At 45.3% G+C, this 27,914-nt stretch overlaps 1 protein-coding gene across 2 annotated transcripts; it reads right to left on the minus strand.

Annotated features, from left to right (window-relative positions):
- Nucleotides 1-686: 686 nt before the first annotated feature.
- On the minus strand, nucleotides 687-27,800 carry LOC122119443 (cytochrome b5). 2 transcript variants are annotated; one of them, XM_042693496.1, is made up of 5 exons: nucleotides 27,573-27,798; nucleotides 10,028-10,156; nucleotides 8,238-8,267; nucleotides 2,868-2,902; nucleotides 687-1,050 (listed from the first exon to the last, which is right to left on the minus strand). In XM_042693496.1, exons 1-5 carry the CDS (start codon nucleotides 27,699-27,701, stop codon nucleotides 969-971), a joined length of 405 nt encoding a protein of 134 aa, XP_042549430.1. In that variant the 5' UTR covers nucleotides 27,702-27,798; the 3' UTR covers nucleotides 687-968. The 2 variants fall into 2 exon arrangements, with proteins under 2 accessions (XP_042549430.1, XP_042549431.1); XM_042693497.1 differs by lacking the exon at nucleotides 687-1,050 and adding an exon at nucleotides 4,107-4,130 and having other exon boundaries at nucleotides 27,573-27,800.
- Nucleotides 27,801-27,914: the final 114 nt, after the last annotated feature.

Below are 27,914 nucleotides of genomic sequence, written 5' to 3' on the forward strand. Positions count from 1 at the left end.
CCAACCCCAGGGGAGCCTGGTTTCCTTTCATGTGATTCTCTTTTCCTTTGTCTAGCACATATTAATTGTTCAAAGGGGTTTCACCATGGTAAGTCACACACACACACACACACACCACATATTTTAGGAAAGAACTAGAAGAGTGGTTGTCAAGTTATAGGGTAATTCTGTTTTTAACTTGGGGGATGTTTAACTTTCTAAGCAACTGCCATACTGTTTTCCATGGAGATTGATCTGTATCGTGTTCCCACTAGCAATGCACAAGGATGTGTTTCTCTACATCTTTGTCAAAACTGGTTTGTGTGACTTTCTGATTCTGTGCTTCGTAAGGGGAAGGAGGGGGAAATAAAGTGATTCTTCCTGTGCTTCAGATTTACATCTATCTCCCCAGGATGCCTGGCCTGATACAGCTCCTGTGCCTTTCTTAACTTGCTTGAAAGAGCATTGACATTGGAAGTGATCAACAACTGCATGCTGCCCACAGTTATTCTGGGCTATTCTGGGCTATAATAGGAAGACCACAGGGTGGGATGCGGGGCCGCCCCTTCCTGAGGTCACCAAGAGGGACATTCTCGATGTGGAATGTCAAGGATTTCTAAATGATTGGCACAGTAAGTAATTCTGCTTCACAATCAGAGATTCTAAACCTTAAAGGTAATTATGCACCAAACGGACAGGCAAACATGGTATGTTTGAAAAGCCAGATATATTTTTTAAAGATTATGCTTACAATAAGTAAATTATGTAGTGAAGAAACATCAAAATCAAGTTGATGAATAAAAAGGCACGTCTGAAAGACTGAGTAGTAGACAGTTCTTTTTGTTCCATTTCGAATGTGGGAGGTGAGAGAAACAGACACGTTGAAGTTATTTTTCCGGGTGAAGGTTCCTGTCAGGGGAAGTGATTAACACTGGCTTCTTTTCTCCCTCAGCCAAGGTGCTCTCTTCTTCGTCAGCATCTAGGGACGGTCAGTCTTCTGCCACGTAGAAGCGATACATCAGACCTACCACCAGGGCAGAGATGGCTGGGATCACCCAGTTGGACCACCAACTAGAAAGAGAAACATAGGAAGTGAGGGTGGCATGAGGTAATGCAGGGATGATGCACCCTGCGGTGACCACCAGCCCCTCCCCCTGCTGAGAAAAGACCTCCCCCTCCCGGCCCGGATCCCTTCTATAAATTAACCCAGCTCCTCTTCAATTGTTTCTATACACTTCCCCTGGCTCCACACCAACCATTTCTACAAACTGAATAGAGAACTCCTTCTCCCAGCAGACACTGTCCAGCAGTGACTTTCCCACTGACATTAAGCTTTGTCTTACCTAACAACAGGGCAACAGAAGTAAAGACTCCTAATGTGTTATTCCATCCCAATGTGTTCATCAAGAAGTTAAATCAGTTGCGGCTCACGCCTATAATCTTAGCTACACAGGAGGCTGAGCACCCCAGATTGAAGCCAGTATGGGCATGAAAGTCTATGATACTCCTATCTCCAATTAACCACCAAAAAGGTGGAAATGGAGTGGTGGCTCAACTGGTAGAGCACCAGCCTTCAGGGAAAAAGTCCAGTCCTGAGTTCAATCCCTAGTACTGGTGGAAGGGGAAGGGTAAAACGAAGGGGAAGGGGGAAAGGAAAGAGAAGGAGAAGGGGAAAGGGAAGGAGAGAGAAAAGGGGAAGGGGAAGGAGGAGGGAGGGAAGATCAGAAGTCAGCAAGCTCCCAGCCAAGGACTGAGCCAGGGCCTGAGCCGTGAACTGGAGAAAGGGAGATGGAGGAGAGAGGTCTGACCCTGTGAGCACTTGGCTGTCACCTACATCCTGGTACTAACACTCTGAGATTCTGCTTTGAAGATCCATCTTGACAACCTTTGCATGCTGTTTCCTAACAGAGCACCTAGTCTGTGGTCCACCTGCCTAAATTCACAGACGTGCCTAACTTATACACTATTCTATGTTGAGCTGTACAACTTCAATCAACTATAAATTACATTTTATGAGTCAAATCAGGGACACAGCTGGGAATAACTTTAATGTAGAATTTTTAAGTTAGATTTGAGTACCCAATTTAGTTTTCACTCCTTAGAAAGCAGAAACTAAGGTAGTGACTTTAGAAGCCAAATAAATTATGCATATACATATTTTCCATCATAAACTTTCTGTTCCTTACTACTTTTTATAAAGGCTTGAGGTGTGAAAGGATTACAAGTGTAATTTTGTCTCAGTGGAGTCTGCTGGTGTTTTCAGTTTTCAATTACAATGAAACCAGCATGTCAGAAGAGTACCGTGAGAAGTACTGCCAGAAGCCGGGACTATTCCAGAGCACTCAAAAAGTCTCAAGGCAGTTGAATCTCACAGGATGAAATACATGCATGTGGTTGCTCTTTGGAAACAAAGAAAGGGAGGGAAGGGGCTATTACTTAAGTCAGCATGGTGGAGCCACCAACACTGTTCAAGAGAGCCTGGGCCACAATAAAGAAATCCGGTCTGTAACACGTGACTCCTGCTACACTTGGACCACTGAGTTCAATTTTAGGAGCAACTCCATGACAAAGGAAAACTCAGCCGGCTCAGGAAAGGAAATGGCCGCCATGTAAGAAGCCGACCTTGTATTCAGAAGGAAGTGGTTAGCGTTGCAATGGGACTGCCATGTTTGTTGCTGGGGCAGAAGCAGCCCAGTGGCAAGACCTGGGTTGACCATTTAGGATGGAGAGCACCAGGGTGTAAGCACTCAGCCATGAGCAGGGTGGCTGAAGGCTGTGTGCTAGCTGAGGGAGGTTCGGAGGGAGCCTGGCATGGAGGGGCAGTGTGGAGCCCACCGTCACACCCCAACTTCAACCCAATCCTGCTTCAAAAGATGAGCCCCACATACCTGGAATTAGACTCGACAGTAGTAATGAGAGTGTCCTGGAACAGGAGAGGAAATATAAAGTTGAGTTGGCATCTGAATATTCATGCCACACAAACCTGCTTTAGAATAACTCACAGCATTTGATTCAGTGCTACCTTAAGACACTGTGGAAAGGGTAATTTCCATCATGTAACTCTCTTTACTAAACCATCTAATTTGTCTGTTTTTCAGAACAAACCTTCTATATTTAAATTGCTTCACATTACTGGGATGAAAATATTAAAAGTTGATATCCTACATGGAATAGACATCTAAATACTTTAACATAGGAACTGAAAACAGATACTCAGATACAAACACACAACCCCCTCGTGGTCTTTATGGGAGAGCAATTTTATCTTCAAAACCATGAAGTGTATATTAAAAACATTAATTGCTTTATTCAGATCTTCTAAAAAGTAATCAAATATATTTAAGTTAAAAACTAAGGACTGTCATTTCACATTCAAACATTCTAGACCACATTTTCCAAGCCTCCTTTAACCAATGGTACCACCAAGATTCCTACAACACCCACAAATGGCCTCAAGGGCCACTCTGCCTAACACAAAAGAAAGCTCTGCTTTTCCCTTACAGCACTTTCTAAGAGCAGCCCTTCTTGTGAGTACCATGAAGTAAACTGACAACATCTGTGGAAAGTTCCCCCCAAGCCTAAGAATTGAGGTGTAGAGCTAGATGCATTCCTGAGCTTGAAAATGTGTTAAGAAGCATTCTTTTAATAATCCACACCAGCAAAAGTATTAGTGCTTCAAGCAACAGTAGCAACAAATGAGGCAGCTTCAGCAGTCTGCAGCAGAGATTAAAAACACCAACTGCACTGGCCACGTGCAAATGGCTCACACCGGTAATGCTAGCCTAGGAGGCTGAGAACTGATAACTGTCGTTTAAAGCCAGCCAGACAGGAAAATCCAGGAGATTCTTACCTCCAATTAAAAAAAGCTTCCAGCAAAAAGCTGGAAGTGAGTTGTGGCTCAAATGGCAGAACACCCACCTTAAATGAAAAGCTATGGGACAATGCCCACACCCCTAGTTTAATCTACAGTATAAGCATTTTTTTTTTAAAAATAGCACAAATAAACAGTCAGCTGCTTGCACTGAGGTTAGGCACCACTCCAGCCAAGCACAAGGTGTTAGACACTCCACACAAGAGCAGCAAGCTTTCAAAGAATCGCAGGGTGAGCAGTTAGGAGACACACCAACCTTGACATACCGCCTTTAAGATTCCTGACACAGTAGGGGGAAAAAATCAGTCATTTAAAAAGAAGACTTCACATTTATTATCTACTTAAGCAATGTTCAAACGTCAAATCTAAAAACAAAAAGTATAACTACTGCAAGATTATTTTTTACACACGAATCAAATGAAGGTGATTAGAAATAAAATATGCCACGTGTTATTTTACTACTAGATTTAAGACATTATCAGTTCTGAAACCAGGTAAACTGGTATTGTCACACAGCAATTAGGGGTGACACAACAGACAGAAGGCAAACTCCACCAGCCATGGCTACACCTTGGGCAAGAGCTCATGCACACATGCACTTTGCCAAACATGCAGCAATTCTGCAACCTCAACCCCCACCCCCACACTTTTATGGATGCCATGAGGGCTGATGTCAGAACACTGCTATAAAGTTTAAATAGCCTTGTAATGTGAAAATGCTTTCTAGCAAGTCATCACACCAGCCACCAGATCCTCCTGGCAGGGAGCTTAAATCACACAGCTTTTATGCGTGTCACCCAAAGCAAGTCAGAGCTACCACTTCACACTTGGATGGAAAAGCCAATTATTGTGTAGTTAGTGCTCTAAGGGCCTCTGAAAGGTTCCGTTAAGTGTGTCCACATGCACAGGGAGAAAGGGCGGTGGCTTGCATGACAGCTCTGCTACCTGCTTACAACTCAGAGCATCTCCAACTTAAATAATAATTTTTAAAAGGTTAACCATGTATGGCGCCTTAGGGAGCCATGTAAATCAGTATAAAGTATGATAAGCTTCTATAAAAACATGAATCCCAACACGCTTCTGCAAATCAGAGTTATTTCATTATCCCTCTCCTTAGAAAGTTTCTCTCAAAGTACTAACAGTGAGCCAACTGCTGATGGCTCACACCTATAATCCTAGCTATGTGAAGAGAGGAAGACTGCAGTTTGAGTCCAACCTAGACAGAAAAGCTCATAAAACCCTATCTTTTTAGTCTTTTCTTTTTTGGTACTGGGGATCGAACCCAGGACACTGCCCTTGCTAGGCAAGCACTCTGCCACTGAGCTACACCCCAGCCTTCATGAAAGCCTTTCTTAACCCAAAGCTAGACACAGTGGTGCATGTTTATCATCCCGAGCTACCTGGAAGGCTGAGATTGGGAGGATTATAGCTCAAAGTCTGCGATCTCAGCAAGGATGGGATGTGGCTCAGATGCATACCTTGGAAATGCTAGACCCTATCTCAGAAACAGGGCTGGAGGCATGGCTTAAGTGGTAGAGCACCAACCTAACAAACAAGAGACCCTGAGTTCAAATCCCAGTATCACTTCCTTAAAAAAGTCCTAAGAATGATGGCTTCATGAGAAGTCCAGGGCCAACAAAACTTATAAGCCTACAACTATAAGCCACAGATGGATGCTGGATGCCTGACCTTAACAAGGGGCTTAACCGAGTTCTGTATTTTCGTGCACTTGGTAGGTCTGTAACAATGCTTAAAAGTTATAACAGAAGAATATTGCTACCACTCCTCTCTTCCACATAAACAAAGTAGACATGTTTAATTTAAAATGTATCATTTCTATCCTTACAAGTACTTTAATTTGGCAGTTGAGCATGCTTCATTTGGGCAGGTCCAAGCTAATCATCTTTGGTGCATCTTATTTCACAATTCAAGTAGAGATTTTAGGGAGCCAACTTTCTAAACACACTTTTCAGCAGCGCTGGGACTGAACCAGGACCTTCAACATGGCAGGCAAGCACTGAGCTACATCTCCAGGTCCAAGAATGCAACATTAGGGGAAAAAAAAAAAAAAATCACAGCATGGTGGGCATTTTCCAGCCTAGAGATAGATGGTGACAGCCAGTTAAGAAATATCTCAGGACCCACTTTGGTTCTGATAAACTGAACATACAAGAAAGAAAAAACTGGTCATGCCTTTCAGAAAACTGGGTTCTTGTTCTGCCTTCAGCTACCTTTTGTTCAAAGTCACAACAGAGATTTTTTTTTTTCCAAGAGAATATTCAATAGTTAGCCCATTTGTAAAATTTCCGAAGTGAAAAATGTCTACTTTTAAATAAAGTCAGTGTGACTCAGACTGCAATGCCAGCGTGTGTGCCTGGCAAGTGGATCAAACACCAGCCACTGTGATGAAATGGAGGCAAAGGGCTTTACCCAGAAAACTGCTGGCTCTACCACAATGCCAGCTGGACTCCTCCTTTGATGTCGAAAGCTCCATTCCCAGAGTCCAGTATGTTATTTTGCTTCTGTCCCCCAAGTATCTCAAGGACCAAAGTGATCGGCATGTTAAACAGAAAACTAAACCAAACAGCAGAGCAAATGGTAATAAGCCATCGGTACTACACGGAGCCCAACGCACATTACTAACAGTATACCCAAGGCATTCGCGAGGGCCGCTCATCCACAAGCCAGGACCTGCCATACTCACGGGGAACGTGAGTGCCATGGTATGCTGGCCAGTAGCAGATCCCAGTTCAGGTAACAAGCTCCCTCTAAGCCTGTGTTCCTCGTAGTTGAACAACTTACACCAAAACTAGCACACTGAACACCTGACAGGAAAAAAACAAGACAAAACAAGACCAGATGATTTCCTGACACACTTCAGAAGTGAATCAAATCCTTGTTGTATCAGAGATTTTTGGTTATCACTAGCACTGAATTAAGCCTTGTTTAGAACAGGGAAAGGAAGAAACATAAATGAAATTACTTGCTACTAAACTGCACTATGAAAGACTTTTATTGGACTTGAGGTGAAGTCATCGTGAATTTCTGCTTCCACTTTGTGCTGTAAAGACAAGTTTTTGCCAGGCACTGGTGGTTCACACCTGTAACCCTAGCTACTCAGGAGGCTGAGATCTGAGGCTCATATGTAGATGCCAGCTCAGGCAGGAAAGTCCATGAGACTCATCTCCAATTGATCAGCTAAAAGCTGTAAGTGGAGCCCTAGCTAAAGTGGTAGCGCACTGGTCTTGAGCAAAAACAAGACAAGGTGCCTGTCGGCACAGTTCTCCACTTGTCTCTACAACCTCTGAGTCTTGCTGATTTTGCTCTCTCCAATAAAACCAAACTCACACACCAACACAGAAGAATGGACCTTTCTATTGCTTGAAGCAAAGCTTTCCCCTCATCTTTTAGCTGCAGGACTAGAAGTAAGCTGCCTACTTATACGGTTTAGGAAACTCTAGCTTTTCTTACCAATTCTGACTCTGGATTTATGTGCAAGTTTAAGTAAGAAGGGCAGCTCAGAAGCAGACCATGAAACAAATGCATTTACTCAACACCTATTACATCCCAGAAATACAGAGGAGATATGGGCAGTGACCTCAAAGATTTAGATAAAAAATCATTTAACTCAGTTCTCTAAAAATAAGTTTGTGTCAAATCTTTCAGAAGCACAATGCTTTGGGTTTATCTGCTTGATCCTTCCAGTCTGGAGATGGAGCCCAGGGCCTCATAAATGCTAGGCAAGCACTCTACCACGGACTGAGCTATACCTCCAGCAATCAAAGCATACTTATAGACCATTTGTTTAAAAAAACAACAATAAAAAAACAAGTAACTTAAGTGTTGTTATAAATATGCTCCCCAAGAACCACTGGAGCCAAGCGAACAGATAGGGCAGGCAGTATACCCAGTCAGGTATTTATTCCTAAGATAGCTGGCCCCGCCCCTCCACTCAGATTGGTTGAGCTCAGGTTCACAATCTGCTAGTCTGAATAGGGTGAAATATATTTACAAAATGGGACTTCTGAAATAAGATGAACAATTCACAAGTAATCTAAATATCCCACACCCTCTCTCGGAAAGAAACCAGTTTACATTTCATAAATCCTTTCTTATCCTGAGGCAGTTCCTCTTTTTCTAAACAAGAGCCAAACTGCCAGGCCAAAGCAGGAACTTTTTATCAAAGTACTTTGATAGAAAGGGCAGTTTTTCTCACAGTACTGAGAGCTATACAAAAATATTGCAAAATATACCAATCGGTTCATACATATAAAAACAGCTACAAGTACAACAAATTACTGGCAAAGCCCGAAGTGTCAGATTTGACAGGTATTAGGTACATGAAGATCTCTCCACCCGCCAGCACATTCCAGGTGCGCACACTCACCGAGGGCTTGGGTAATTTTGATCTGTCGTCCTGCAAAATAATTAATAAGGGGCATTAGGAACGTGAGAACATCTACAGAAAGTACCATTTCCAAAGTGCTCACTTTAAGGATTTCTCTCTTTCATTAACTGCTAGTAATTAACATTTTTAGTTCAGCATTCGACTCTTTGTAAACACGAAGTTTGTTGCATCTGGCTTGCAGCAAAAATGAACAGCCACCATCGCATGCCGGACATCCATGCTATAAGCTGAGGTCTGTGGACACTTCTAGACGGAAGCTGTGGCCTTGGCTGAACCATCCCTTCTTCCCCATCAAACTCCCTGAGAAGTGCATCAGTCTCTTACTCACGTGGCTCACATTTAGGGAATCCTTAAGGTCTCTCAATGGCAGGGTCAAAACTATCTAAACCTCAAGCGGAGTATGTAAAAAAACCAAGGCACTAGGTGAACGAAGCAGAAACCCAGCAGTGTGGCCCGAAACCCACCCGCCACACCTCCACAGACACCGGGCTGGAAAGAAGAGAATGTGCTGAGCTTTTAATGACTGTACTTCTAGGATGTATGAAGATATACATACAGGCATATAAGCTTCCCAGTAAGTCCACTCCCCAAAGTACCTATGCCCCAACACCAAAGAACAGAGCAATGGACAAAATCCTCCTCGCTCACAGAAGTTGTACTAAACTAGATCTCCAGGAATTCTATGAAGAGCCAACGTTCAGCTTCCCACCACTGTTATTACAAAAGGCATCACATTCATACATAGTAAAAATCCATACCTATCAATATCTGTTTGTCTAGCTATCTGTCTGTCTCCATCCATCCATCCATCCATAAGTTGTTTAATAGTTTCAGTGTTTTCTCACTTGAGGTGAGGCCACTGGAAGACATTTATCTCTTATGAGAGAACTCCCTGTTCCTGGCCTCTCCTCCAGCCTCTAGCTGGGACCCGTAGTGCACCAGGAACAGGGTAGCAGAAAGCAGCCAGGTGCTCCCTGGGGACCATTTTGATGCATGGTCTGGGATCAGTCTTCTCCCAGGTCTCCACCTCGATCCCAGCAGCTGAGGGCCCACGAGGGAATCTCCCTGTGGTTGTATAAAGCTGCTACAGAATGCCCCAAGTTCACATCACAGCCTGTGTTTCTGTGAAAGCCCAATGCAGCCAGTGTTTTCCAAAAGTCCACCAGAGAAGACATTCTCAAAGGCCTGAGAGTGAGCAAGAAAACAAGGTTTTAGAATTAAAACATCCTCAGAGGGGCTGGGAAGGTGGCTCAGTGGTAGAGCGCTTGCCTTGCATGCATGAGGCCCTGAGTTCGATTCCTCAGCACCACATAAGCAAAAAGAAAAAAGCCGGAAGTGGCGCTGTGGCTCAAGTGGTAGAGCGCTAGCCTTGAGCTGAAGAGCTGAGGGACAGCGCCCAGGCCCAGAGTTCAGGCCCCATGACCAGACCCAAAAAACAAAACAAAACAAAAAAAAAACATCCTCAGATTGATGACAGTAGCATGGGTTTCTTAAGAAAATTATTTTGGTTAAGGAAAAAAAAAGAGAAAAGCAAACTGCTGGTTGACAGGCCCGCTCTGTGGGATTAGGCAAAGGCGGGACCCCACCCTGCATTCTGACTGAGTGCCTGAACGAAACACAGCCTCACCAGGCAGAGGAGCCCCTGATCAACTTTCCCACGACAAAAGCAGTGTCCTCTACCCAGGCAAGCTGCTTCTGCTTTAGTCCTGCTTAAGATGTGTGCAGATGCAAATGGAGACTTGGGAGGTCTCGAAGGAGTCAGTACTCACTGGATGCAGCTCTCCAATGATGAACGTCTTGGACAGTTCTCGAGCATCGGTAGAATGGCCGACATCTTCGAAGTTCTCTGTAGCATCACCGCCGGCCTGTTCTCTGAGGACTTCTTCCCCACCAGGATGCTGTTCAAAGATACACAATACACATTTTCTTTTTCAGGCAAATGAAGTAAAAGGGAATGACAGGGTGCTGAAGAAGTCACAGGTGACAACAGGAACTCAACCCCATGCTCCTTCCCACTCAACTTCTACAGCAGGCCTTGCTCAGTGTCATGACACGGCTCCCCTCACCCATCCTCAAGCTGGCTCTTGGGCCTCCTCCTGAGAGAGGCCCTCAGTCTGCGTGTGCTCACAGGAGGGAGGTGGGCAGCCATTCCCTTTGGGAGCACCTTCAGCCTGCAAGGAAACAGGGAGCCCGGTTGGCCAGCAGGCGAACAGGCTCCGCAAACACTTTCTAGAAGAAAAGGCGGGATGAGAGGCTGACATCAAGATAAACAACTAAATGGGGAAATGACAGCAAAAGGAAGAGATAGTTCCGCACAGGAAAAGGGGTAGTGCCCTTTCATATGCTAGGGGCATTTATCTCATCAGCTGCTTGAGCCAGGGAAATGAAGGACAGCCAGGAAGCAGGAGGGCTGTTCTCGGACACAGGTGGTGAGATCAAGACACTTGGCTACAAGGGAAGGTGTTCTCACACAAGTAGAAAGAAAAATAGCTCTTGGTTAAAAGAAAATATTCCTTAAATGGAACTCAAGGATTATCTTAGATAGCTAACCTTGTACAATAGGGGGTCTACACTAAAGCTTGTTCCTCCTCCTACTTGTTCAAAAATAGCTAGTGCTAATGTAGTCTACTATTTTTAGAGACCAGACATGGTAGTTCATGTCTTATATCCCAGCTACTGGGGAGGTGGACTTCAGGAGGGGGATAATAACTTGAGGCTAGCCCAGGCAAATAAACCCCATCTGAAGGAACAAAGCGTGCCTGTGGTCTAGGATGTAGGAGGCACAGGTAGGTGGTGGTCTGAGGCCAGCCTGGGCAAAACCAGAAGACTATCTGGAAAATAACTCAAGCAAAAAGGGTTGGAGGTATGGCTCCAATGGAAAAGTGCCTGCTAACAAGTATGAGGCCCTGAGTTTAAAACCCAGTACTTCCAAAAATAAAGGAGGAGGAGGAAGCTGAGGGAGGGAGGGAGGGAGGGAGAGAGGGAGAGAGGGAGAGAGGGAGGGAGGGAGGGAGGGAGGGAGGGAGGGAGGGAGGGAGGGAAGGAAGGAAGGAAGAAAGGAAGGAAGGGAGAGAGGGAGGGAAGAATGGAGAGAAGGAGGATATTTATTATTTTTTCTCTTTATAAAAACTACTCATTGGGCTGGGATGTAGCTCAGTGGCAAAGCGCTTGCCTAGCAAGTGCAACGTCCTGAGTTCGATCCCCAGTACAAAAAAAAAACCAAAAAATTACTCATTTATATGGCAGTAAAAAACTGGAAAGCACTAGAAAATAAAAATCACTCCTAATGGAGAGCTGGATAAAGACATTTTATCTATCTATCTATCTATAGATTATATAAATTATATAAGTATATGTCCGTACGTTATAAAGATAGACATTAATATACAGATTATCTATAGATATATATGTGTGTGTGTGTGTGTGTGTGTGTATATATATATGCTGTGCTAAATAATCAGAAGCAGATGAGGCTACATGGGGTAGACATGGTACCACTAGTGCCACTACTGTATAAACAGTGGTCACCTTTTACTAAGTGAACCTCAGAAAATAAAGTGGCATTTATCTCACACAGCTCTTGAGAATTAAAGTATGTCTGGCATAGCCCATGCTCATCTGTGTCAAACATTTCTCAACATTACTATCTTTCCTCACTGTGATCTACCAAGTGTACCCATTCCGAAATTCACTGCAATACATTCCTGCTGGGGGCATCTGGATTAGTGGAGGGATTCAGATGTGCCTCCTAGGCTATGGGGGTGAAGACAGGCTTTGCTGGTTCTATAACAGTCTGAAACTGAAGATCAGAGAAGCAGGGAAGGTGAAAGGTACATAGTGACTAGGGCACCAGCACTCAGCTACATAAATGCAGAGCGGTGCTCCTGACTAGCTCCTAGCTCGTGTCTGACAGGTGAGGACAGATACACAGATCACCTGGGCTAGGTGCCCATGTGTCAGAGCAGCCTGTCTCCCAAGGGCAATTCCAGTGAGAATAAAATCATTGCCTTGGACTTCTCTCTACAAAGAGTCATAAAGCTAGAGAAGTGATTGAGATAATTCTGAACTGGAAAGTACTGAAGTGGAGAAGCACACATCATGTCACAGATTCACAACCATTTTCACCCAAAACCGAAGTGCAACAGGGCAAGCTCTCCCCTTAACCTCTGACCAAGGATGGAAACAGCATGTAGGTGCTACTGCCTGTCAATCTTCAAAGGGAAAATGAGAAAAGAAAGGGAAATCTGGGCTAGAGTGGTCTGACTACTGATGAAAAATTTTAAAGTAGATAAATAAAACTATTTAACAACCATAGAAACTAGTATTCAATACAGTAATTTATGTTAAAGTATGTTTACTGTACCCTAAACACTTAAAAGAAAAAGAATCAGTAAGAAAATCAAAGCCTAAAACTGGATGGCATTTTTAGGGCAAAACAATTTTTTCTTTATAAGACAATAAAGATAATTACTACTTGCTTTTTCAATATTTAGTGTTTTCTTTGAAAAAATACTTATGAGAGACACAGAGTCAGGAGAAATAGATAGGCACAACTACACACACAGCATCAGACAGAAAGAAGCACACACACACACACACACACACACACACACTCACACACACTCAGAGTGGCAGAGAAAGAGACAGAAAGCCCTACCATCATAATCTAACTAATGTTTTAACACAGGCAAATTCATACTGTCACTGTTTTCATTACCTTGGTTGTTCCCAAGGATTAGCATATGACAACCGTTTATGTCCCATCTTTGGAGTAGGTTACAGAATATGACAACCATTTGTATCCCATCTTTGGAGTAGGTTACAGAATTGGAGAGTAGCCCACAGAAAAGGCAAGCTTTGAAAAAGGAAAGTAACGAGTGAGTAAAACAATCTGATGATTTTCTGCCAGAATGACATCACCCAGGAAGTGCAGAGGTGATGTACCGGGTAACATCTGTAACAGCTAGACACCTGTCCCCCCAAAGAGCTCAGCCCTCACCTCTACCCATCCTGCTCCCCTGAGGCCCAGGGCAGGGGAGAACTCAGAAGGACAGGTGGAAAGGGAGGTCAAGAGACAGGAAGGAGGGCCTGTGAGGACAAAGCAAGAGATAACAAGGAGAACCCTCAAGCCCAGTCCTCCTGAGTTCAACCTTTAGCATAAAGTCTGTTTACTGAAAGGAAGAATTCTTTTGTTTTGTTGTTGTTGTTTATAAGCTCAGGTAATTCACTCAAAAAAGACACATCAAGTGTGTAGCCAGACACATTAGTACGGAAAGATGGCCCTGGCTCCTGTCCTCAGGGAGATCAGGAGAACTATGAACAGCAAGAGATTAAAACCATGCTGAAATTACAGGGTGTGAGCAAGGGGAGGGGCAGGCCAGGCCCCACAGGGCTGCGAGACCTCTTGAAGGACTTGGACCTTTGTCCTGTGAGCAATGGGAAAGTCACTGGAAAGACCTAAGGAAAAGTGACAAAATCAGATTTAAACGTAAAACGTACTCCAGCTTCCAGAGTGAGCAACAAACACCAGGAAAAGCAAAGAGGTGAATATAGAGCCTCGGCAGGAAATGAGGAGGCTGGGCGAGAGGGTGTGGGGGAGAGGCTGAGGACAAAGAGGTGCGGAGCGTTTATGGAGCCAGACTAGAAGGCAGGGCTTCCTGACAGGGAGGACGGCAGGGAGAGGTGGAGAGAAGAAGCAACAAGCAACAAGTGGAGGCTCAGAGTTGGGTCAAGGCACGCTCCAATGTTTACGTGACTCCAATGGAATGAACCATGGTGTTACTCACCTGCTGAACTGAGAATGGGAATCCTGGAAGGTGACTTGGTTTAGAGGATACACGGGTTACTGAAACGCCTGCCCTACTTCACTACTGCCACCTATCCTGTGTGCCCACAATTCCTTCCATGCATTTCTGTGAAATCTCCACATCACAAGCTATCCCAGTGTACTTTGCTCTGGACAGTACATGACCACCATTCCCAAGAGAAGGAACGCAGTTAATAAGCAGAAACAGCTTTTGCTTTCTTCATCTATAACTTTTTGGTTATTTATAAGAAAATAAACAAGAACTATTTTTTATTATTTTAATTTTTCACATATTAATTGTACTAAGCAGTTTCACTGAAAAGGAACTATGTTTTAAAAAATTAGGGAGGCACTGATGGTTCACACCTATAATCCTAGCTAGTCAGGAGGCTGAGATCTGAGGATCATGATTCAAAGCCAGCCTGGGTAGGAAAGTCCATGAGACTATCTCCAATTCTCCACCAGAAAACCAGTAGAGCTGTGGCAGAAAGTGGTAGAGCACTAGCCTTGAGCATAAAAACTTAGGGAAAGAGCTCAGGCCCGGAGTTCAAGCCCTATGATCAACAACAACAACAAAAAAAGAGATTAAAGGTTGGAACTATATATAATGCATTCCTAATCCAAAAATCCAAAATGCCCCCAAATCCAAAACCTGTGCCAACATCACGTCCTAAGTGGAAAACTCCACACCTGAACTCACATGTCAGGCTGGAGTCAAACATAAACACACTAAAATTATTGTCTAAAATTATCTTCAGGCTGTGTGTTTAAGAAGTATATGACACATATAAATTTCACATTTAGAGTTGGGTCCTCTCCCTAAGACTCAAATTTATGAAGATGCAAATATTCTAAGATCTGAAATCTGAAACACCTCTGGTCCCAAGCAATTCCAGTAAGGGAGGCAGGAAAACCCACAAATCACTGTATTATTAACAGTGAATGTTGACTACCAACTCTTGATGTTTCAACTGGCTTTACACAGCTCACTGCATGAATGCTCTTAGCAAGATTTTGCATAATGGACCTCCTGTGATTTCCAGGAAAACAGACTCTCCTGGCTGCCCCACAGCCTTCAATCACCACAGCTACTGGAGATTATTCTCCTGGTGTCCAGACTTCCGCCATCCCTTCTTCTCTAGTCACAGGAGCTCTCCGGGTGATCCTGCTGAATAGCTCCACTTTGTCCACTAATGAATGATCTAGCTAGACTCCTCCCACATACAAATCTAACTTGACACCTTCACTCACTACCAATGCACATTCCAAGTATTTCACTCACCTTCCCTAAATACTCTCTCTCCCTGTCTCTCCATTTTGGGTTTATGTTACTACCGTGTTCCCAGTGGCTGTGGCCTACAACCTAAAGTCAGTTTCATTCCTCTTTCCTTTTAATCCCATACCATCAACCACTCTAGCTGATTACCTTCAAAATATATTCAGAATCTCCCTCCTTTTCACCTCTCCTCCATTACCACCCATACCGCATGCATAGACAGCTAGAGCTGTCAAGTAGGTCTCTGGCTTCCTTCCTTCCTACAACCTGTCTCCCACACATAACTGCCTGAGGACCTTCAGAAGATGGTTTGGTAATCTAGGAAGTGGATGGTGTTAGTGTAGTCTAGTGAAGAGAGGAAAAGATAAGGAAAGTAAAAGATGAAATAGACACACATTGCAGGTGCGACATACCGAAGATGAAGGGTTCCCAGCCAGTCTTTGCCATCTCTTACAAGGCTCTCTGGCACCCTGAATATGGCCGATCCGACTTCCAGCAGCCCTCACACAGGCCAAACTCATTCCCCACCTCAGAATTCTTGGGCCCGGGACCTGCCTTCTGCCCCTGAGCCATTGCTCCTGTCTGGCAGTGTGAACTTAAGACATAAGGGAACACAGCAATCACAAATCCTGAGAGCTGAACCTTTGAGACAGATGAATAGGCGATCTCACCATGTTCAGGCACAGTTATTTGAGTTTCCTCTGAGCCAAACCTAGTGACTATAGCAGTTACTCAGCCAAGATAATATTGTCGGAGACTAAGAGGAAGAAGGAAGGCATAGACCTGAATTCTTAAGAAATCTAAGTCAGGCCAAGACAACTGTCCTGACAGATAAGTATAAGGACAGCCATTGTTGACTCAACAATGTAGATATTCTAGAAAAGTAAGGACTTAAAAAATAATAATGCACGCCTTATCAGATGGTCAGTTTCCGAGCCCAAGGGAGTACAGGCCTCAGCTGGTTGCTCTCAGACAACGTTCAAAGCCTGCTTGGGATTAGAGGCTATTTTAAAGAGACAACCGTGGAAAGCTGGATGTATAGGAAGACCCCAAGCACCAAAGGCATAGAGGACAGCTCCATGCAGGAGACCGAGGGGACCTCCTTGAGGCCTGCGGGGAGCCCAACGGGACAGACTGGGCTGCAGAGGGGCCTGATCTACCACACGGGTGGGGGTGGGGATGGGGCCCGGGTGGCACGGGGGCCAATCGAGGGACATCCTACCAGGCTACCATCACCAGGAATCTGGGCTTCAGGACACCTTGGTGGCACAGCACAGTCACTGCCTGGCACAATCGTCAAACAGGGCAGCATGACAGATCAGAGCCATCCTAGTGCTGCTTGGAGACTGGTCCAGACCTTTCTCCCCATCAGCCACTCACAGGCCCTGGTCTCAATCATGAAACACTCAGTTCCTAGCAAGCCTGACCTCCACTGCTGCAAGCCAGGCTCAAAGCTTACAGCTGAGCCGCAGACCCTGACGCCATACAGTGGGCTAAAGGTTAAAACCCCAGAAGGCCAGTTTCAAAGGATGTCTGGATTTTCAAGGACCAATTTACAGATGGAGAAAACGGGACCCAGAGGTAATAATGCCTGGGGCCCACCAGGAAAGAGGCAAGGCCAGGACCAAGCATCCAGCATTCAGTTCAACTCTTCTTCTCTTGGGGACACACTAATTAAATGAGCATTTTTGTATTTCTGAGCATACACACATACAACAACAAAGATACCTTAAACATAAACTTTCTTCATAAATTCCTATTGAGCATTTGGAAGGAAATTTCTCTTTTGCTAAATTTAATGTTGTTGCTTGTTCTAGGAATTTATCAACAAATTGAAAACTCTGTCACTCTCACACAACACACACACACACACACACACACACACACACACACACAAACTATACACTTCTATGTCAGGGCTTCAAATGGCTACAAGATAGCTCCTTATTTTAAAAAAGCCACCAAGAGGCATGCATATTATATTTATAATATTACAATATACATCAAGTGCCCTCTCCTCTAAGATTTACCTTAACCAAACAACAGAAGTAACCTTTGCCACATAAATGTAATGCTACACAGATCAAAAGTCCACCAATTCTGGAATTTCAAACAGGCTTTTTCATTTCACTTAACACTGCCAAAAGGGGAGAAAAATAGAACAGACTGTCCAAAAACAATGACTAGGCAAAAAAAAAAAAGTAATTAAAGAAATTATCTACAACAGTTAAACCAAATGTAAAAACAATTCCACTTGAGTCTGAAAACAAAGAGTTCATACAAGACTTCAAATAAAACACCAACCAAATGTTTCCTACCATTTCTGGATTCTGTTTTTTCTAAAACAGCCAAGGGTACCAAGGGTAATGACTTCAATGGTGATTTGAAACACTTGATCGAACTCCTGTCAGTCAGTCCCTCTTGGGCAAGCACTTGAGTGTACAGCATAAGCTTCGTTTCCTCCTTCTCTTCCTCTTCCTCCTCCACTACTACTACTATTTCTTCTCTGATGATAAGGAGAAGGGAGAGGAGGAACAGCAGGAGGAAGAGGAGCAGGAGGAGGAGGAGAAGGAAGAAGAGAAAAGGAGGAAGAGGAGAAGAAGGAGGATAGAATACATTTTGGAAAGGAAAATCTGGCATTGAGGTCGTCTTCCTCTTTTGTGCCAGTACTGGGGCTTGAATTCAGGGCCTCAAAGCTTTCTTTTTTTTTTTTTTAGGGTCCACTCGTGGGGCCTGAACTCTGGGCCTGGGCACTGTCCCTCAGCTCTTCAGCTCAAGGCTGTGCTCTACCACTTGAAACACAGCACCACTTCCGGCTTTTTTCTTTTTGCTTACCTGGGGCTGAGGAATTGAACCCAGGGCCTCATGCATGCAAGGCAAGCGCTCTACCACTGAGCCACCTTCCCAACCCTCAAAGCTTTCTTTAAAAAAGGTAAAAAAAAGAATTTATTTAACAAAAAGGAAGTAAAGCCTGTTCAGAAGAATGAGTAGTGGGATCCAAAGCCTTCGCTCCTGACTGGCGCTCTACCACTTGAGCTACATACAGCGCTACTTCCAGCTTCTGGCTAGTTAAGTGGAGATAAGAGCCTCTCAGAGTTGTCTGCCTAGGCTGGCTTCAAACTCCAATCTTCAGGTCTCATCCTCCTGAGTAGCTAGGTGAATATACGTGAGCCACTTGGCACCTGGCTGGCAATCAGCTTTTAATATGTGAAGTTTTTGGAGTCTATTAGTCTGAGCCCTAAGTGAAGATGTGAAATGGATGGGGACGTAAGATCTGAGCGCTCAGGAGAGAGGTCTTCCTCACCTGGATCTAACGATTCCTCCACACAGTTAACACAGGGAGCTGAGAAGGGGAAGGACAGTGGAGAACCCTCCAGCACTGAGGTCACAGATAAGAGAGAAGGCAGAAAAGCAGAAAGCATGGTCATGCTCTTTGGGGTGGGAGGAAGCCAGGAGAGAATGGTGTCCGGGAAGTCAGGAAGGAAGCACTTCAGAGGGCAGCCAACACATTCTGCTGACATATCAAGAAAGAGGAGAGCGAAGGTGGCCAATGCTACAGGAACTGAGGCAAAGCAGCTGTGTAAACTGGTGGAGTTAGAGGAGAAGGAAGGAGATCAACGGAAAACGGAGGCGAGAAATAGGTTTAACAGCCCTTGCATAGGCTCTATGACACAGAGTAAGAAAAATGAGAGTATGCCAGTACTGCTGTAGCGTCCGGAGTGTGTGTGTGTGTGTACAAAAACAACATGTTTTGTACTGATGAGAATAGTCCAACAGGGAAAGGGCAAGGAGGGAACTCATGAGCGAACAGAGAGTAGCTGAAGAAATTGCTTTGAGTGAGAAAGAGGTCCAGGACCCACTGCAGCATGGGGCAAAGCTGAGAAAATGCTTCCAGAAGTCCTCCCTCATCTTTAACTCTGCTCCTCCTTTCTTACTGAACAAAAGCCTTGCACAATGCCAGCCCAGTATTCCTTGCTCTGAGATTATGTCACAATCCTAATTTTTTTTTCTGTGTGTGTGCATGTGTGTGCGCTGGTACTGAGACTTAAACTCAGGGCATGGGACTGTTCCTTAGCTTTTCTACTTGAGCCACAGCTCCATTTCTGGCTTTTTGGTGGCTAATTGAAGATAGTCTCACAGATTTTCCTACCCAGGCTGGCTTCAAACTGGGATCTTCAGGTCTCAGCCTCCTGAGTAGCTAGGATTTACAGGTATAAACCACCAGCAGCACCGGGCTCAAGATCCAGATATATATATATATATATATATATATATATATATATATATATATATATATGAGAAAGTCCTGCTGGTGTTAAATACTAAATCCTTTAGGAGAAAACATGTCTGAGTAAGAAGAGATCACATCATAGTAACACACTAACAAGTGCCATTTGTGTGGAAATGGTGGGGGGGTGGAAATGGAGAGCTTGGGTGTCAACAAGACATAGGCAGAGAATGAGCGAGTGTCTGTGTTCCTCCACCCATTGGGAGGTCCTCTGCCGAGCACGTACTGTGTGCAGGGCACAGAACAGTGAGCAGGGCAGACAAGAAGCTTGCCATCTGGAGCAGAAAGACAACACGCACAGCAAGAAAGCATGGCAGATAGCACAGGACACAGAGAGGGCTCCCTCTTTCTGGGAAGAGACTGCAATCTGAAGAGGACACAGACTAGGGACACGCAGGGCAGGCGGGGAGGAAAGTGAATCAAAGGTAGAAAGTGGATCAAAGGTAGAACAAAGGTCTCACGGCTGAAACAAGCCTGGCTGGTTTGAGAAGCACAGAGAGGGCGTGGTGGCAAGGGGGATACTGTTACTAGCTGAGGGGGAGCAGCTCACAGGGCCCCTCTGCCCGGTGCTTGTGAAACCAGGGCACAGAGTTGGGGTTTTGTTCTGCATACCTCAGGCAGCCACTGAAGGGAATGAGGCAGAGGAGTGACAGGCTTTCCTTCACAAGATGAAGTTATGAGCAGTGCATGGTTAATGGAGAACTCACATCTATTACTCAAGATGGATGCTGAGGAAGCCAAGGACACACTGTGGGCGACACACTGCGTGGGAGGTCCCGGGAAGCAGGGACAGGGCGGGGGCATTGCTCACAGTCCAGAGAAAGATGTGGCACCCAGCAGGAGTAGAACATGGAGAGAGTGGGAGCTGAGGGGGGGTGGGAGGCAGGGGTCCTCAAAGCAGCATCCTCACCAGGTTGCGGGGAGCAAAGGCTGTACTTAGGGAGCCTGCATCTCCTCACATGCGGTGACACATGCGGGCAACCTCGTTCTGGGTGGATACAATCTGAACCTGAGCCGGGGCCCAGAGTCAGCCAGACACAAACTCTGAGAGCTTCCGTGAGAAACCAGAAAGGCTGTTTCTTCCTCTTGGTTCTGAAAGCAGCACAGCAAAGCAGCAACAGACAGAAATCTATCCACGAGTTTAGTTTTTGTTCCCTCTCTGCAACCATCACAGCTTTCTTTGGCTTTTCCTTTGGTTCCTGCTGAGCAAACACCTCAGTGCACGTGAAACGCTTTTTACAGCTGTCCTGTTTATCTTCCGAAGAGCTCCCTGGGCCTCCGGGCTGAGGCGTAGCACCATGAGCTCAGGCTGGGCCACTCAGGCAGGGCTGGGTGCCTAACTTTCCTTGGCAAAGGGTGAAGTCCCAGCCACCACCACAGAGAGTTGTTACGAAGTTTCAAAGTACAAAGTTTTATGCATCAACAGCACTTAGCATATTGTCTAGCACATAATACATGACCTGTAAATATCCATGGCCAGAGGTTTATTATAATCAGTTCACTGGGGACTTTTTAGGGGGGAAGGGAGAGTTTAAAAGAATGGCATTTACTTAATACTTCCGGAGGAAGAGAGTAAGAGGAAAAAGCAGGCTTGATATGTTTTGTGTGCTAGCCAATGGTGGACGCAGCTGCACAAGGCTCTGCCAATAATGAACAACAAGCTGGAAACTGACACCCCACAGCTGCAGCTACAGAGGTGCTCAAACGATCCCAACATGTGGTGTCCTGCAAGCCAGGCAGGCGTACCCTTGCCCCAACCTAGACAGTGTTAATGGCACGGGCTTCCTCTCTCTCCTCCTCTTCCTCTCCATATTCCACTCCACTTCCAGACTCTTCCCAGCAGTAGTGCCGGTTGAATACAGTAATCACTTAGACTTAAGCCAGTCTGGAGCTATCTGTGAATGCAGAGAAAGTAATTCCACTCTCCCAAGATCCATCCAATTATCAGCTTACCCCACCAAGAGGCTGCACAGGCCAGTTTCCTATAGCCCGGAGGAACTGGTTTGCCCTACCCATAATCTCCAAATCCTTCTCCTAGTTCCCTTACTAAAACTCAACAGAAGACACAAATACAGGTGGGTATATATTTCCAAGAAAACTAAGCCCCAAGGAATGCCAGGGGGAAAAAAAATCTATTAAGAAGAGCCTGCCATGGTGGCAGCCTATGATCCCAGCTATAGGAGATAGAGATCGGAAGATTCACGGTTTGATGATGCAGCCCAGGCTAAAAATTAGTGAAACCCTATCTCAACAAATAACCTGGATGTCCAGGTGCATTTCTGTAATCCCAGCTACATGAAAGGATTGAAGTAGAGGGCAAAGGCTTGAGACACTACCTGAAAAATAACTGAAGGAAAGAAAGTAGAACAACTACCTCGCAAGCACAAGGACCCCTGAGTTCTAACTGAAAAACAGCCAAAACTTGACAAGGAGGAAATGGCTTTGACATTGCTCTTCAGCCTAGGCCTGTTCCTCGGCCTTTTTTTTTTTTTGTCAATCATGGGGCTTGAATCCTGGGCCTGGGCTCGCTCCGTCCCTCAGCTCTTCAGCTCAAGGCAAGCACGCTACCACTTGATCCACAGTGCCACTTCCGGTTCTTTGGTGGTTTTACTGGAGATAAGAGTCACATGGACTTTCCTGCCCCGGCTGGCTTTGAACCACGATCCTCAGATCTAAGCCTCCAGAGTAGCTAGAATTACAGGCGTGAGCTACCAGTGCCCAGCTTTCCTCGACCATTTTCAGATGGCTTTGAGCCTTTAGACAAGGACCAGCGCCAATAACAATAGCTTTTTATTTTGTTTTTTATTGTCAAGGTTTTATACATAAGGGTTAAAGTTACATAAGTAAGGTAATAAATATATTTCTTGTCAAACTTGTTACCCCTTCCCTCATTTTTTCTACTTCCCTTCCCCCTACCCCCCCCCAATAATGGCTATTTTTTATAGAATAGATATAGGTATATTACCGACCAAAAGTTCACTTTTAAGATAATTTATCTGCTAAATTTATCTGTTAACAATTTTTCCCATACATTTCCATTTTTTATTTTTTAAATATATTCAAAAAATTTAGGAAAACATGGGTAAATCACATCATAGCAAGTTTCTCAGTTGCTCAGAGAATTCACACACATTGTCCAGGTGAGGCCAGGGCTGTGCAGACTCCACTCAACTAACAAAAGCACTTGGGGTTGTCTTCCTCCTGCCATCCCACCCCATCCTCACCCTCAAGGGCTTCTAGGATAACAGACAACGGCACTAAGTAGAGATCAGTGCAGAAGGTATCTCTGCTTTACCCAAGAAGGCAGCACAGCTGTGCTCCCTTTAAAAATTTCAAGTGTCAAGTACTCTTCAGTGATTTTTTTCTTTCCTGTGTCAAAACAAAGCAGCCGCTTGGAATCTCTTCTGAAAAGTAGCAGCTGGTTACAAAAACAAAAAATAGAAAACACATAAAAGACCCACAGGTCGCATTCCCCAGGTGATCTTGTGGTTCTGCTGCTTACCTAGGATGCCTGACCTCACCCAGATCTCTTCACTCTTCCTTCTTTGCCTTTGAATGGCACATTTTCTAAGTTTTTTATTTTTCCAAAATACATAAATTATACTTGCACTTGACATTCATCAAATGCAAGGGCAGCACCCGTAGCACGAGGACGGGAACCTGCCCAGCCTCCTTGCACAAAGCATAGGCACTGCCATTCTAGCCCGAACTAGGAAAACCCTAAAAAGGTATCTGTCCTGTTTCTCACAAATAAAGATATGCATCTTAAATACTTTCAGTCTCTTCCCTGATCTGGGGTTATCAGTGGTCCCCAGAATCAGAACTCTAGCTTATGCAGGGTCGACAGCCCCGTTCTGTGAGAAACAACAGCAGGGAAGCTCCCCAAACCTCCTGAACACTCTATATGTGTGTTAACACTGGTACCCCACACATGTATTCCCAGCTACTTGGGAGGCTGAGAACTGAGGATTGTAGTTAGAAGCTAACCTGGGCAGGAAAGTCTGTGAGACTCATCTAAATTAACCACCAAAAAATCAGAAATGAAGCTGTGGCTCAAGTGGCAGAGCAACAGCCTTGAGCAGAAAAGCTCACAGTGCTCAGGCCTTGGATTCAAGTCCCAGTACCAGCATGCGCGTCCAACACACAGACACACACACAATCAATGTGAGTCAGAAGCTTTTGCTTTTTCAAAAGCAGAAAGATATTCAAGATTTGACTCAGAATGCCAGAAGCACTAGACAACATTCTGCTGAAATAAATTTCCATTTTTCTAATAGAGAGAGAGGACAATTTGCTTCCTAAGTATTTCACAGGCATCATCTATTCCATGAATACCTTAGCTGAACTGTAACTAGTAGAGCTGTTATTGTATAATGCTTTTCTTCTCCCCCTTCCACAGCTCTGATGCACACTGGATAAAATGCTGCTTCTTTATCCTAGACCCATGTCTAGTATTGTCATCTCAGATGGTGGTCCCTCAAGGTCTAGAATCATATTATAATCACATAGGACAAGATTCAGCTTCATAAATACAAACTCAAAAACTACATCAGGATTAAAAAAAAATCTAGTTCAAAATGCATAGGCAATATGGCTCCTACTCTTGTTGGTAGGTATCAAATCATAATCAAACACCTGCTGCTAGCTAGATTGCCATTAATAATCTGCCACCCCCCTTCTTGGCTATCTGCCCCTCCCCCTACACAGCAGAACAGTTTTGTGTAGGAGGACAGAACTCACATTGCACAACTCAACTTCAACCTGTAGTTTCCACTGGAGACAGAATTTTCATCATGTTCCTTACGTTTCAACATCCCATGCTGGATTTAGTTTCACCTGAACGCACACATTAAACACTCAGCTACAAATGCTGCTGCCGGAAAAAAAAAAAAGTCAATCCCCAGCCTCGACCACTACCAGCAAAGGTCCCAAGTTAACAGAAGCAGCCGCCACGGTGGTGTGTGTGCAACCAGCTCCACTTGGTGTGCGTTGGCCATCAGCACAAGCACGTACAGTTCTCCTCCCCTCTGACAAGTAAGTAACCCAAGGTTCAGGGCAGGAGTCCTCCCATAGCCCACACCACATCTTTCCTCAATTCAAATCAATGCATGAATCAATGATTTTTCTGGAAGATGAGGAGAAAGTACTCAGGGGGAAAATACTCAGTCACAAGAAAGCTTGTCGAAATAGATGGGAAAATTCAGAGTATATGGATATATTGACCATAATGACAAAGATTCATTTTAGAGGTAGGAAGACCCTCCCCCACCAATTCATATTAGATAAACTAGGGAAGAGAGAATATGCTTCATGAAATTTCTGAAGTTTTTCCTGTTACTGTTGTTGTTTCCTCTGTGCAACCCCCTTCAGTGCCAGCAGCCCTCAGGTCGAGGCCAGGCAGTGGTTTGGGAGGACAGTTTGCTCTGGCATGGGACACTATGAAAGGCTCCCTGTTACTGTTTTTTTAGTTGTTGTTGTTTTGTTTCCTTGCCGGTCATGTGGCTTGAATTCTGGGCCTGGGTGCTGTCCCTGAGCTTTTACACTTCAAGGCGAGCGCTCTACCACTTTGAGCCACAGCACCACTTCCAGTTTCCTGGTGGTTAATTGGAGATAAGAGTTCAAGACTTTCCTGCCCCAGCTAGCTTCAAACCATAATTCTCAGAGCTCAGCCTCCTAAGGAGCTAGGATTATAGGCATGCATCACTGGTGCCGGCTTGAAAATGAAAAGTAAACATTGACTAGATACTACTAGATGATGTTAGGTAATTGAATCATTATGTTAAATTTAATATGAGAACTGTTATAAGAATTGCATTTTGAACTATATTTACAGTTGGCTTTGAAAATTTCCTGACAAAGCTGCAGTAGACAAACACCAGGACAAAGAGTTATCTGGCCCAAAATGCCAACAGTGCCAAGGTCTAAAGACCATGTTTTATTTGGGGGATAACATAAGGTAGGTTAGAATAGTTTAGAGAAAAATATTCAATGCTTCATAATAGAAAATATCCCAATATTCTTTTGCAAATGCTACTCATTTTTACAGAAACAAAGAGTCAAAGTACATCGGACATGTTAAAATTCCAAAATTACACATACCATGGGAAATGGGAAGGGACAGTTCCATATGGAAACTGTCACATGGGCCCGAGGTTGTAATGCAAGAATGTTAAGTTTGAGAAATTATAAAAGCAAAATCGCTCTATGGCTTTGCAGAAAGGAGGACACATCTAATTGCATACTGTAAACCACTCCTAACTAAATGGTAACCCTGCTTTATCTTCTGGCACTCTGCCAAATCACAACTGAAGAGTAAAATACCTTACAAAGATATGGCCAGTACGGGTGGCTCACACCTGTAATCCTAGCTACTAAGGAAGCTGAGATCTGAGGATCTCTGTTCAAAGCCAGTCAGGGCAGTCAAATCCAGGAGACTTTTACCCCTGATTAACCAGAAAAAGCCAAAAGCGGAAGTACGGCCCAAGTAAGAAACGTGACTCCACAGATAAACTTCTGTGTTGTTTTTCTCTGCAAAACTGAAGTCCAGTTAAAAACAGACCTCTCTCTCAATTTTCACTCCCTTCATCCCCCCAAAACTGAGTAATTCCCATCACTAAACACTCTCATTACTGAAGAGTGGTGGAAAAGTGTTAAGTCATCAAATCAACACACACACACCAAGCCATAAAATACATCCAGGGTAATAAAAACAATTATTAGAAATACTCTTTAGATTACACAGCAAAAGTTATATTCCAACGCAAAGCGTTTTACCAAAAGGATGCCCTCCTTTTAAGTTGAGCAAAGTTATTTTACAACTCCCTGGGGCAGGCAGATGTAGCCCACAGCACTGGGTGATCCCGTCTCAGGACCTCTGAACCTTGCTCTCAAGTCACTCTGGGATGAGGTTAATCTTCACTATGTCCCCTCTGGGCACACAGGGGTGGAGGTGGGCTTAAATGGTAGGCGGAGACTGATGGGTGTGAGGGGAGAAGGAATCCAGACCCACTTAACCTCAGACTCCAGGCTCCCACAACTCGGGGGGTGAGTGTGTGTAGATGTGGGATGCTCTCCTCCCGTGCTTGGCATTAGACATTAGAAGTCCATTCCAGGGCTAATGATGGTGGGTTGATCCCTGTCCTCGCTGGAGAGCTTTCTATTCAAAATCCAGAGCAAGGTTGGAAATGTGGCTCAGTGGTAGAGAGCTTGCCTAGCAAGCATGAGGCCCTGGGTTCGATTCTCAGTACCACATTAACAGAAAAAGCTCGAAGTGGTGCTGTGGCTCAAGTGGTAGAGTGCCAGCCTTGAGCAAAAGAAGCTCAGGGACAGACAGAGCCCAGGTCCTGAGTTCAAGCCTCAGGATTGGGGGTAAAAAAAAAAAAAAAAAAAAACACAAAACCTCAAGAGCAAAGCACTGTTCACAAAAGAAATGTACTCATCACCTGACTTACTGTAACGCCTCAGTACACCACCTTTAAGACGATGACAACTGTCTATAAAATAAAACCCCTAGGTGGGTGCGCTCTCTTCTACGAAGGGGGGGCTCGGGGCCACTGGGCCCAGGCAGGCAGGTCTCCGGGGGTCACAAACGTTTGGTCCCTGAGATGCAGGCCGAGTGCGCACGCGCAGGGAGGGGTCCCGGTGTGCACCCACAGGGGCGCGTGGACCACGTGCACGCGCAGGGAGGGGTCCCGGTGTGCACCCACAGGGGCGCGTGGACCGAGTGCGCACGCGCGGGGAGGGGTCCCGGTGTGCACCCACAGGGGCACGTGGACCGAGTGCGCACGCGCGGGGAGGGGTCCAGGTGTGCATGCACAGGGGCGCGCGGGCCGGGTGCGCACGCGCGGGGAGGCCGCAGGTGCGCGGGCGGAGCACGCCGGGGACCCCCCACGTCCGGGCTCCGCTCCCGAGCCCCCCTCCACCTAGGTCGGGCCCCCAACCCACCTCTTCCAGAAACTTGGTCAGGTCGTACACCTTGTGATGCAGAATCACCCAGGTGCTCTTGCTGGTTTTGTGCTTCTCTATCTCTTCCAGGGTGTAGTACTTCACAGGCTCGTCTGCCTTCTCCGTCATCTCGGAACGCCGCGAAACTCCCCAGGCCCCGGACTCACACAAACGCGCCTGGTGGAGCCGAGCGCGCGTCTGAGGCACCTCCGCCTAGGACATCCCGCCGCCCGCTGGTGCCGGGGAGGGGCGGAGGCGCCGCGAGGGGGCGGGCGCCGCGACGACTCCGTGATTGGCCAGTGTGCTGGTCACTCAAGAAGCCTCCTCCTCAGGCGGTGCTTC

This window comes from Dipodomys spectabilis, unplaced genomic scaffold (genome assembly GCF_019054845.1).
Source record: "Dipodomys spectabilis isolate Male_0828 unplaced genomic scaffold, ASM1905484v1 ptg000169l, whole genome shotgun sequence".
In the NCBI taxonomy this organism is placed as follows: domain Eukaryota; kingdom Metazoa; phylum Chordata; class Mammalia; order Rodentia; family Heteromyidae; genus Dipodomys; species Dipodomys spectabilis.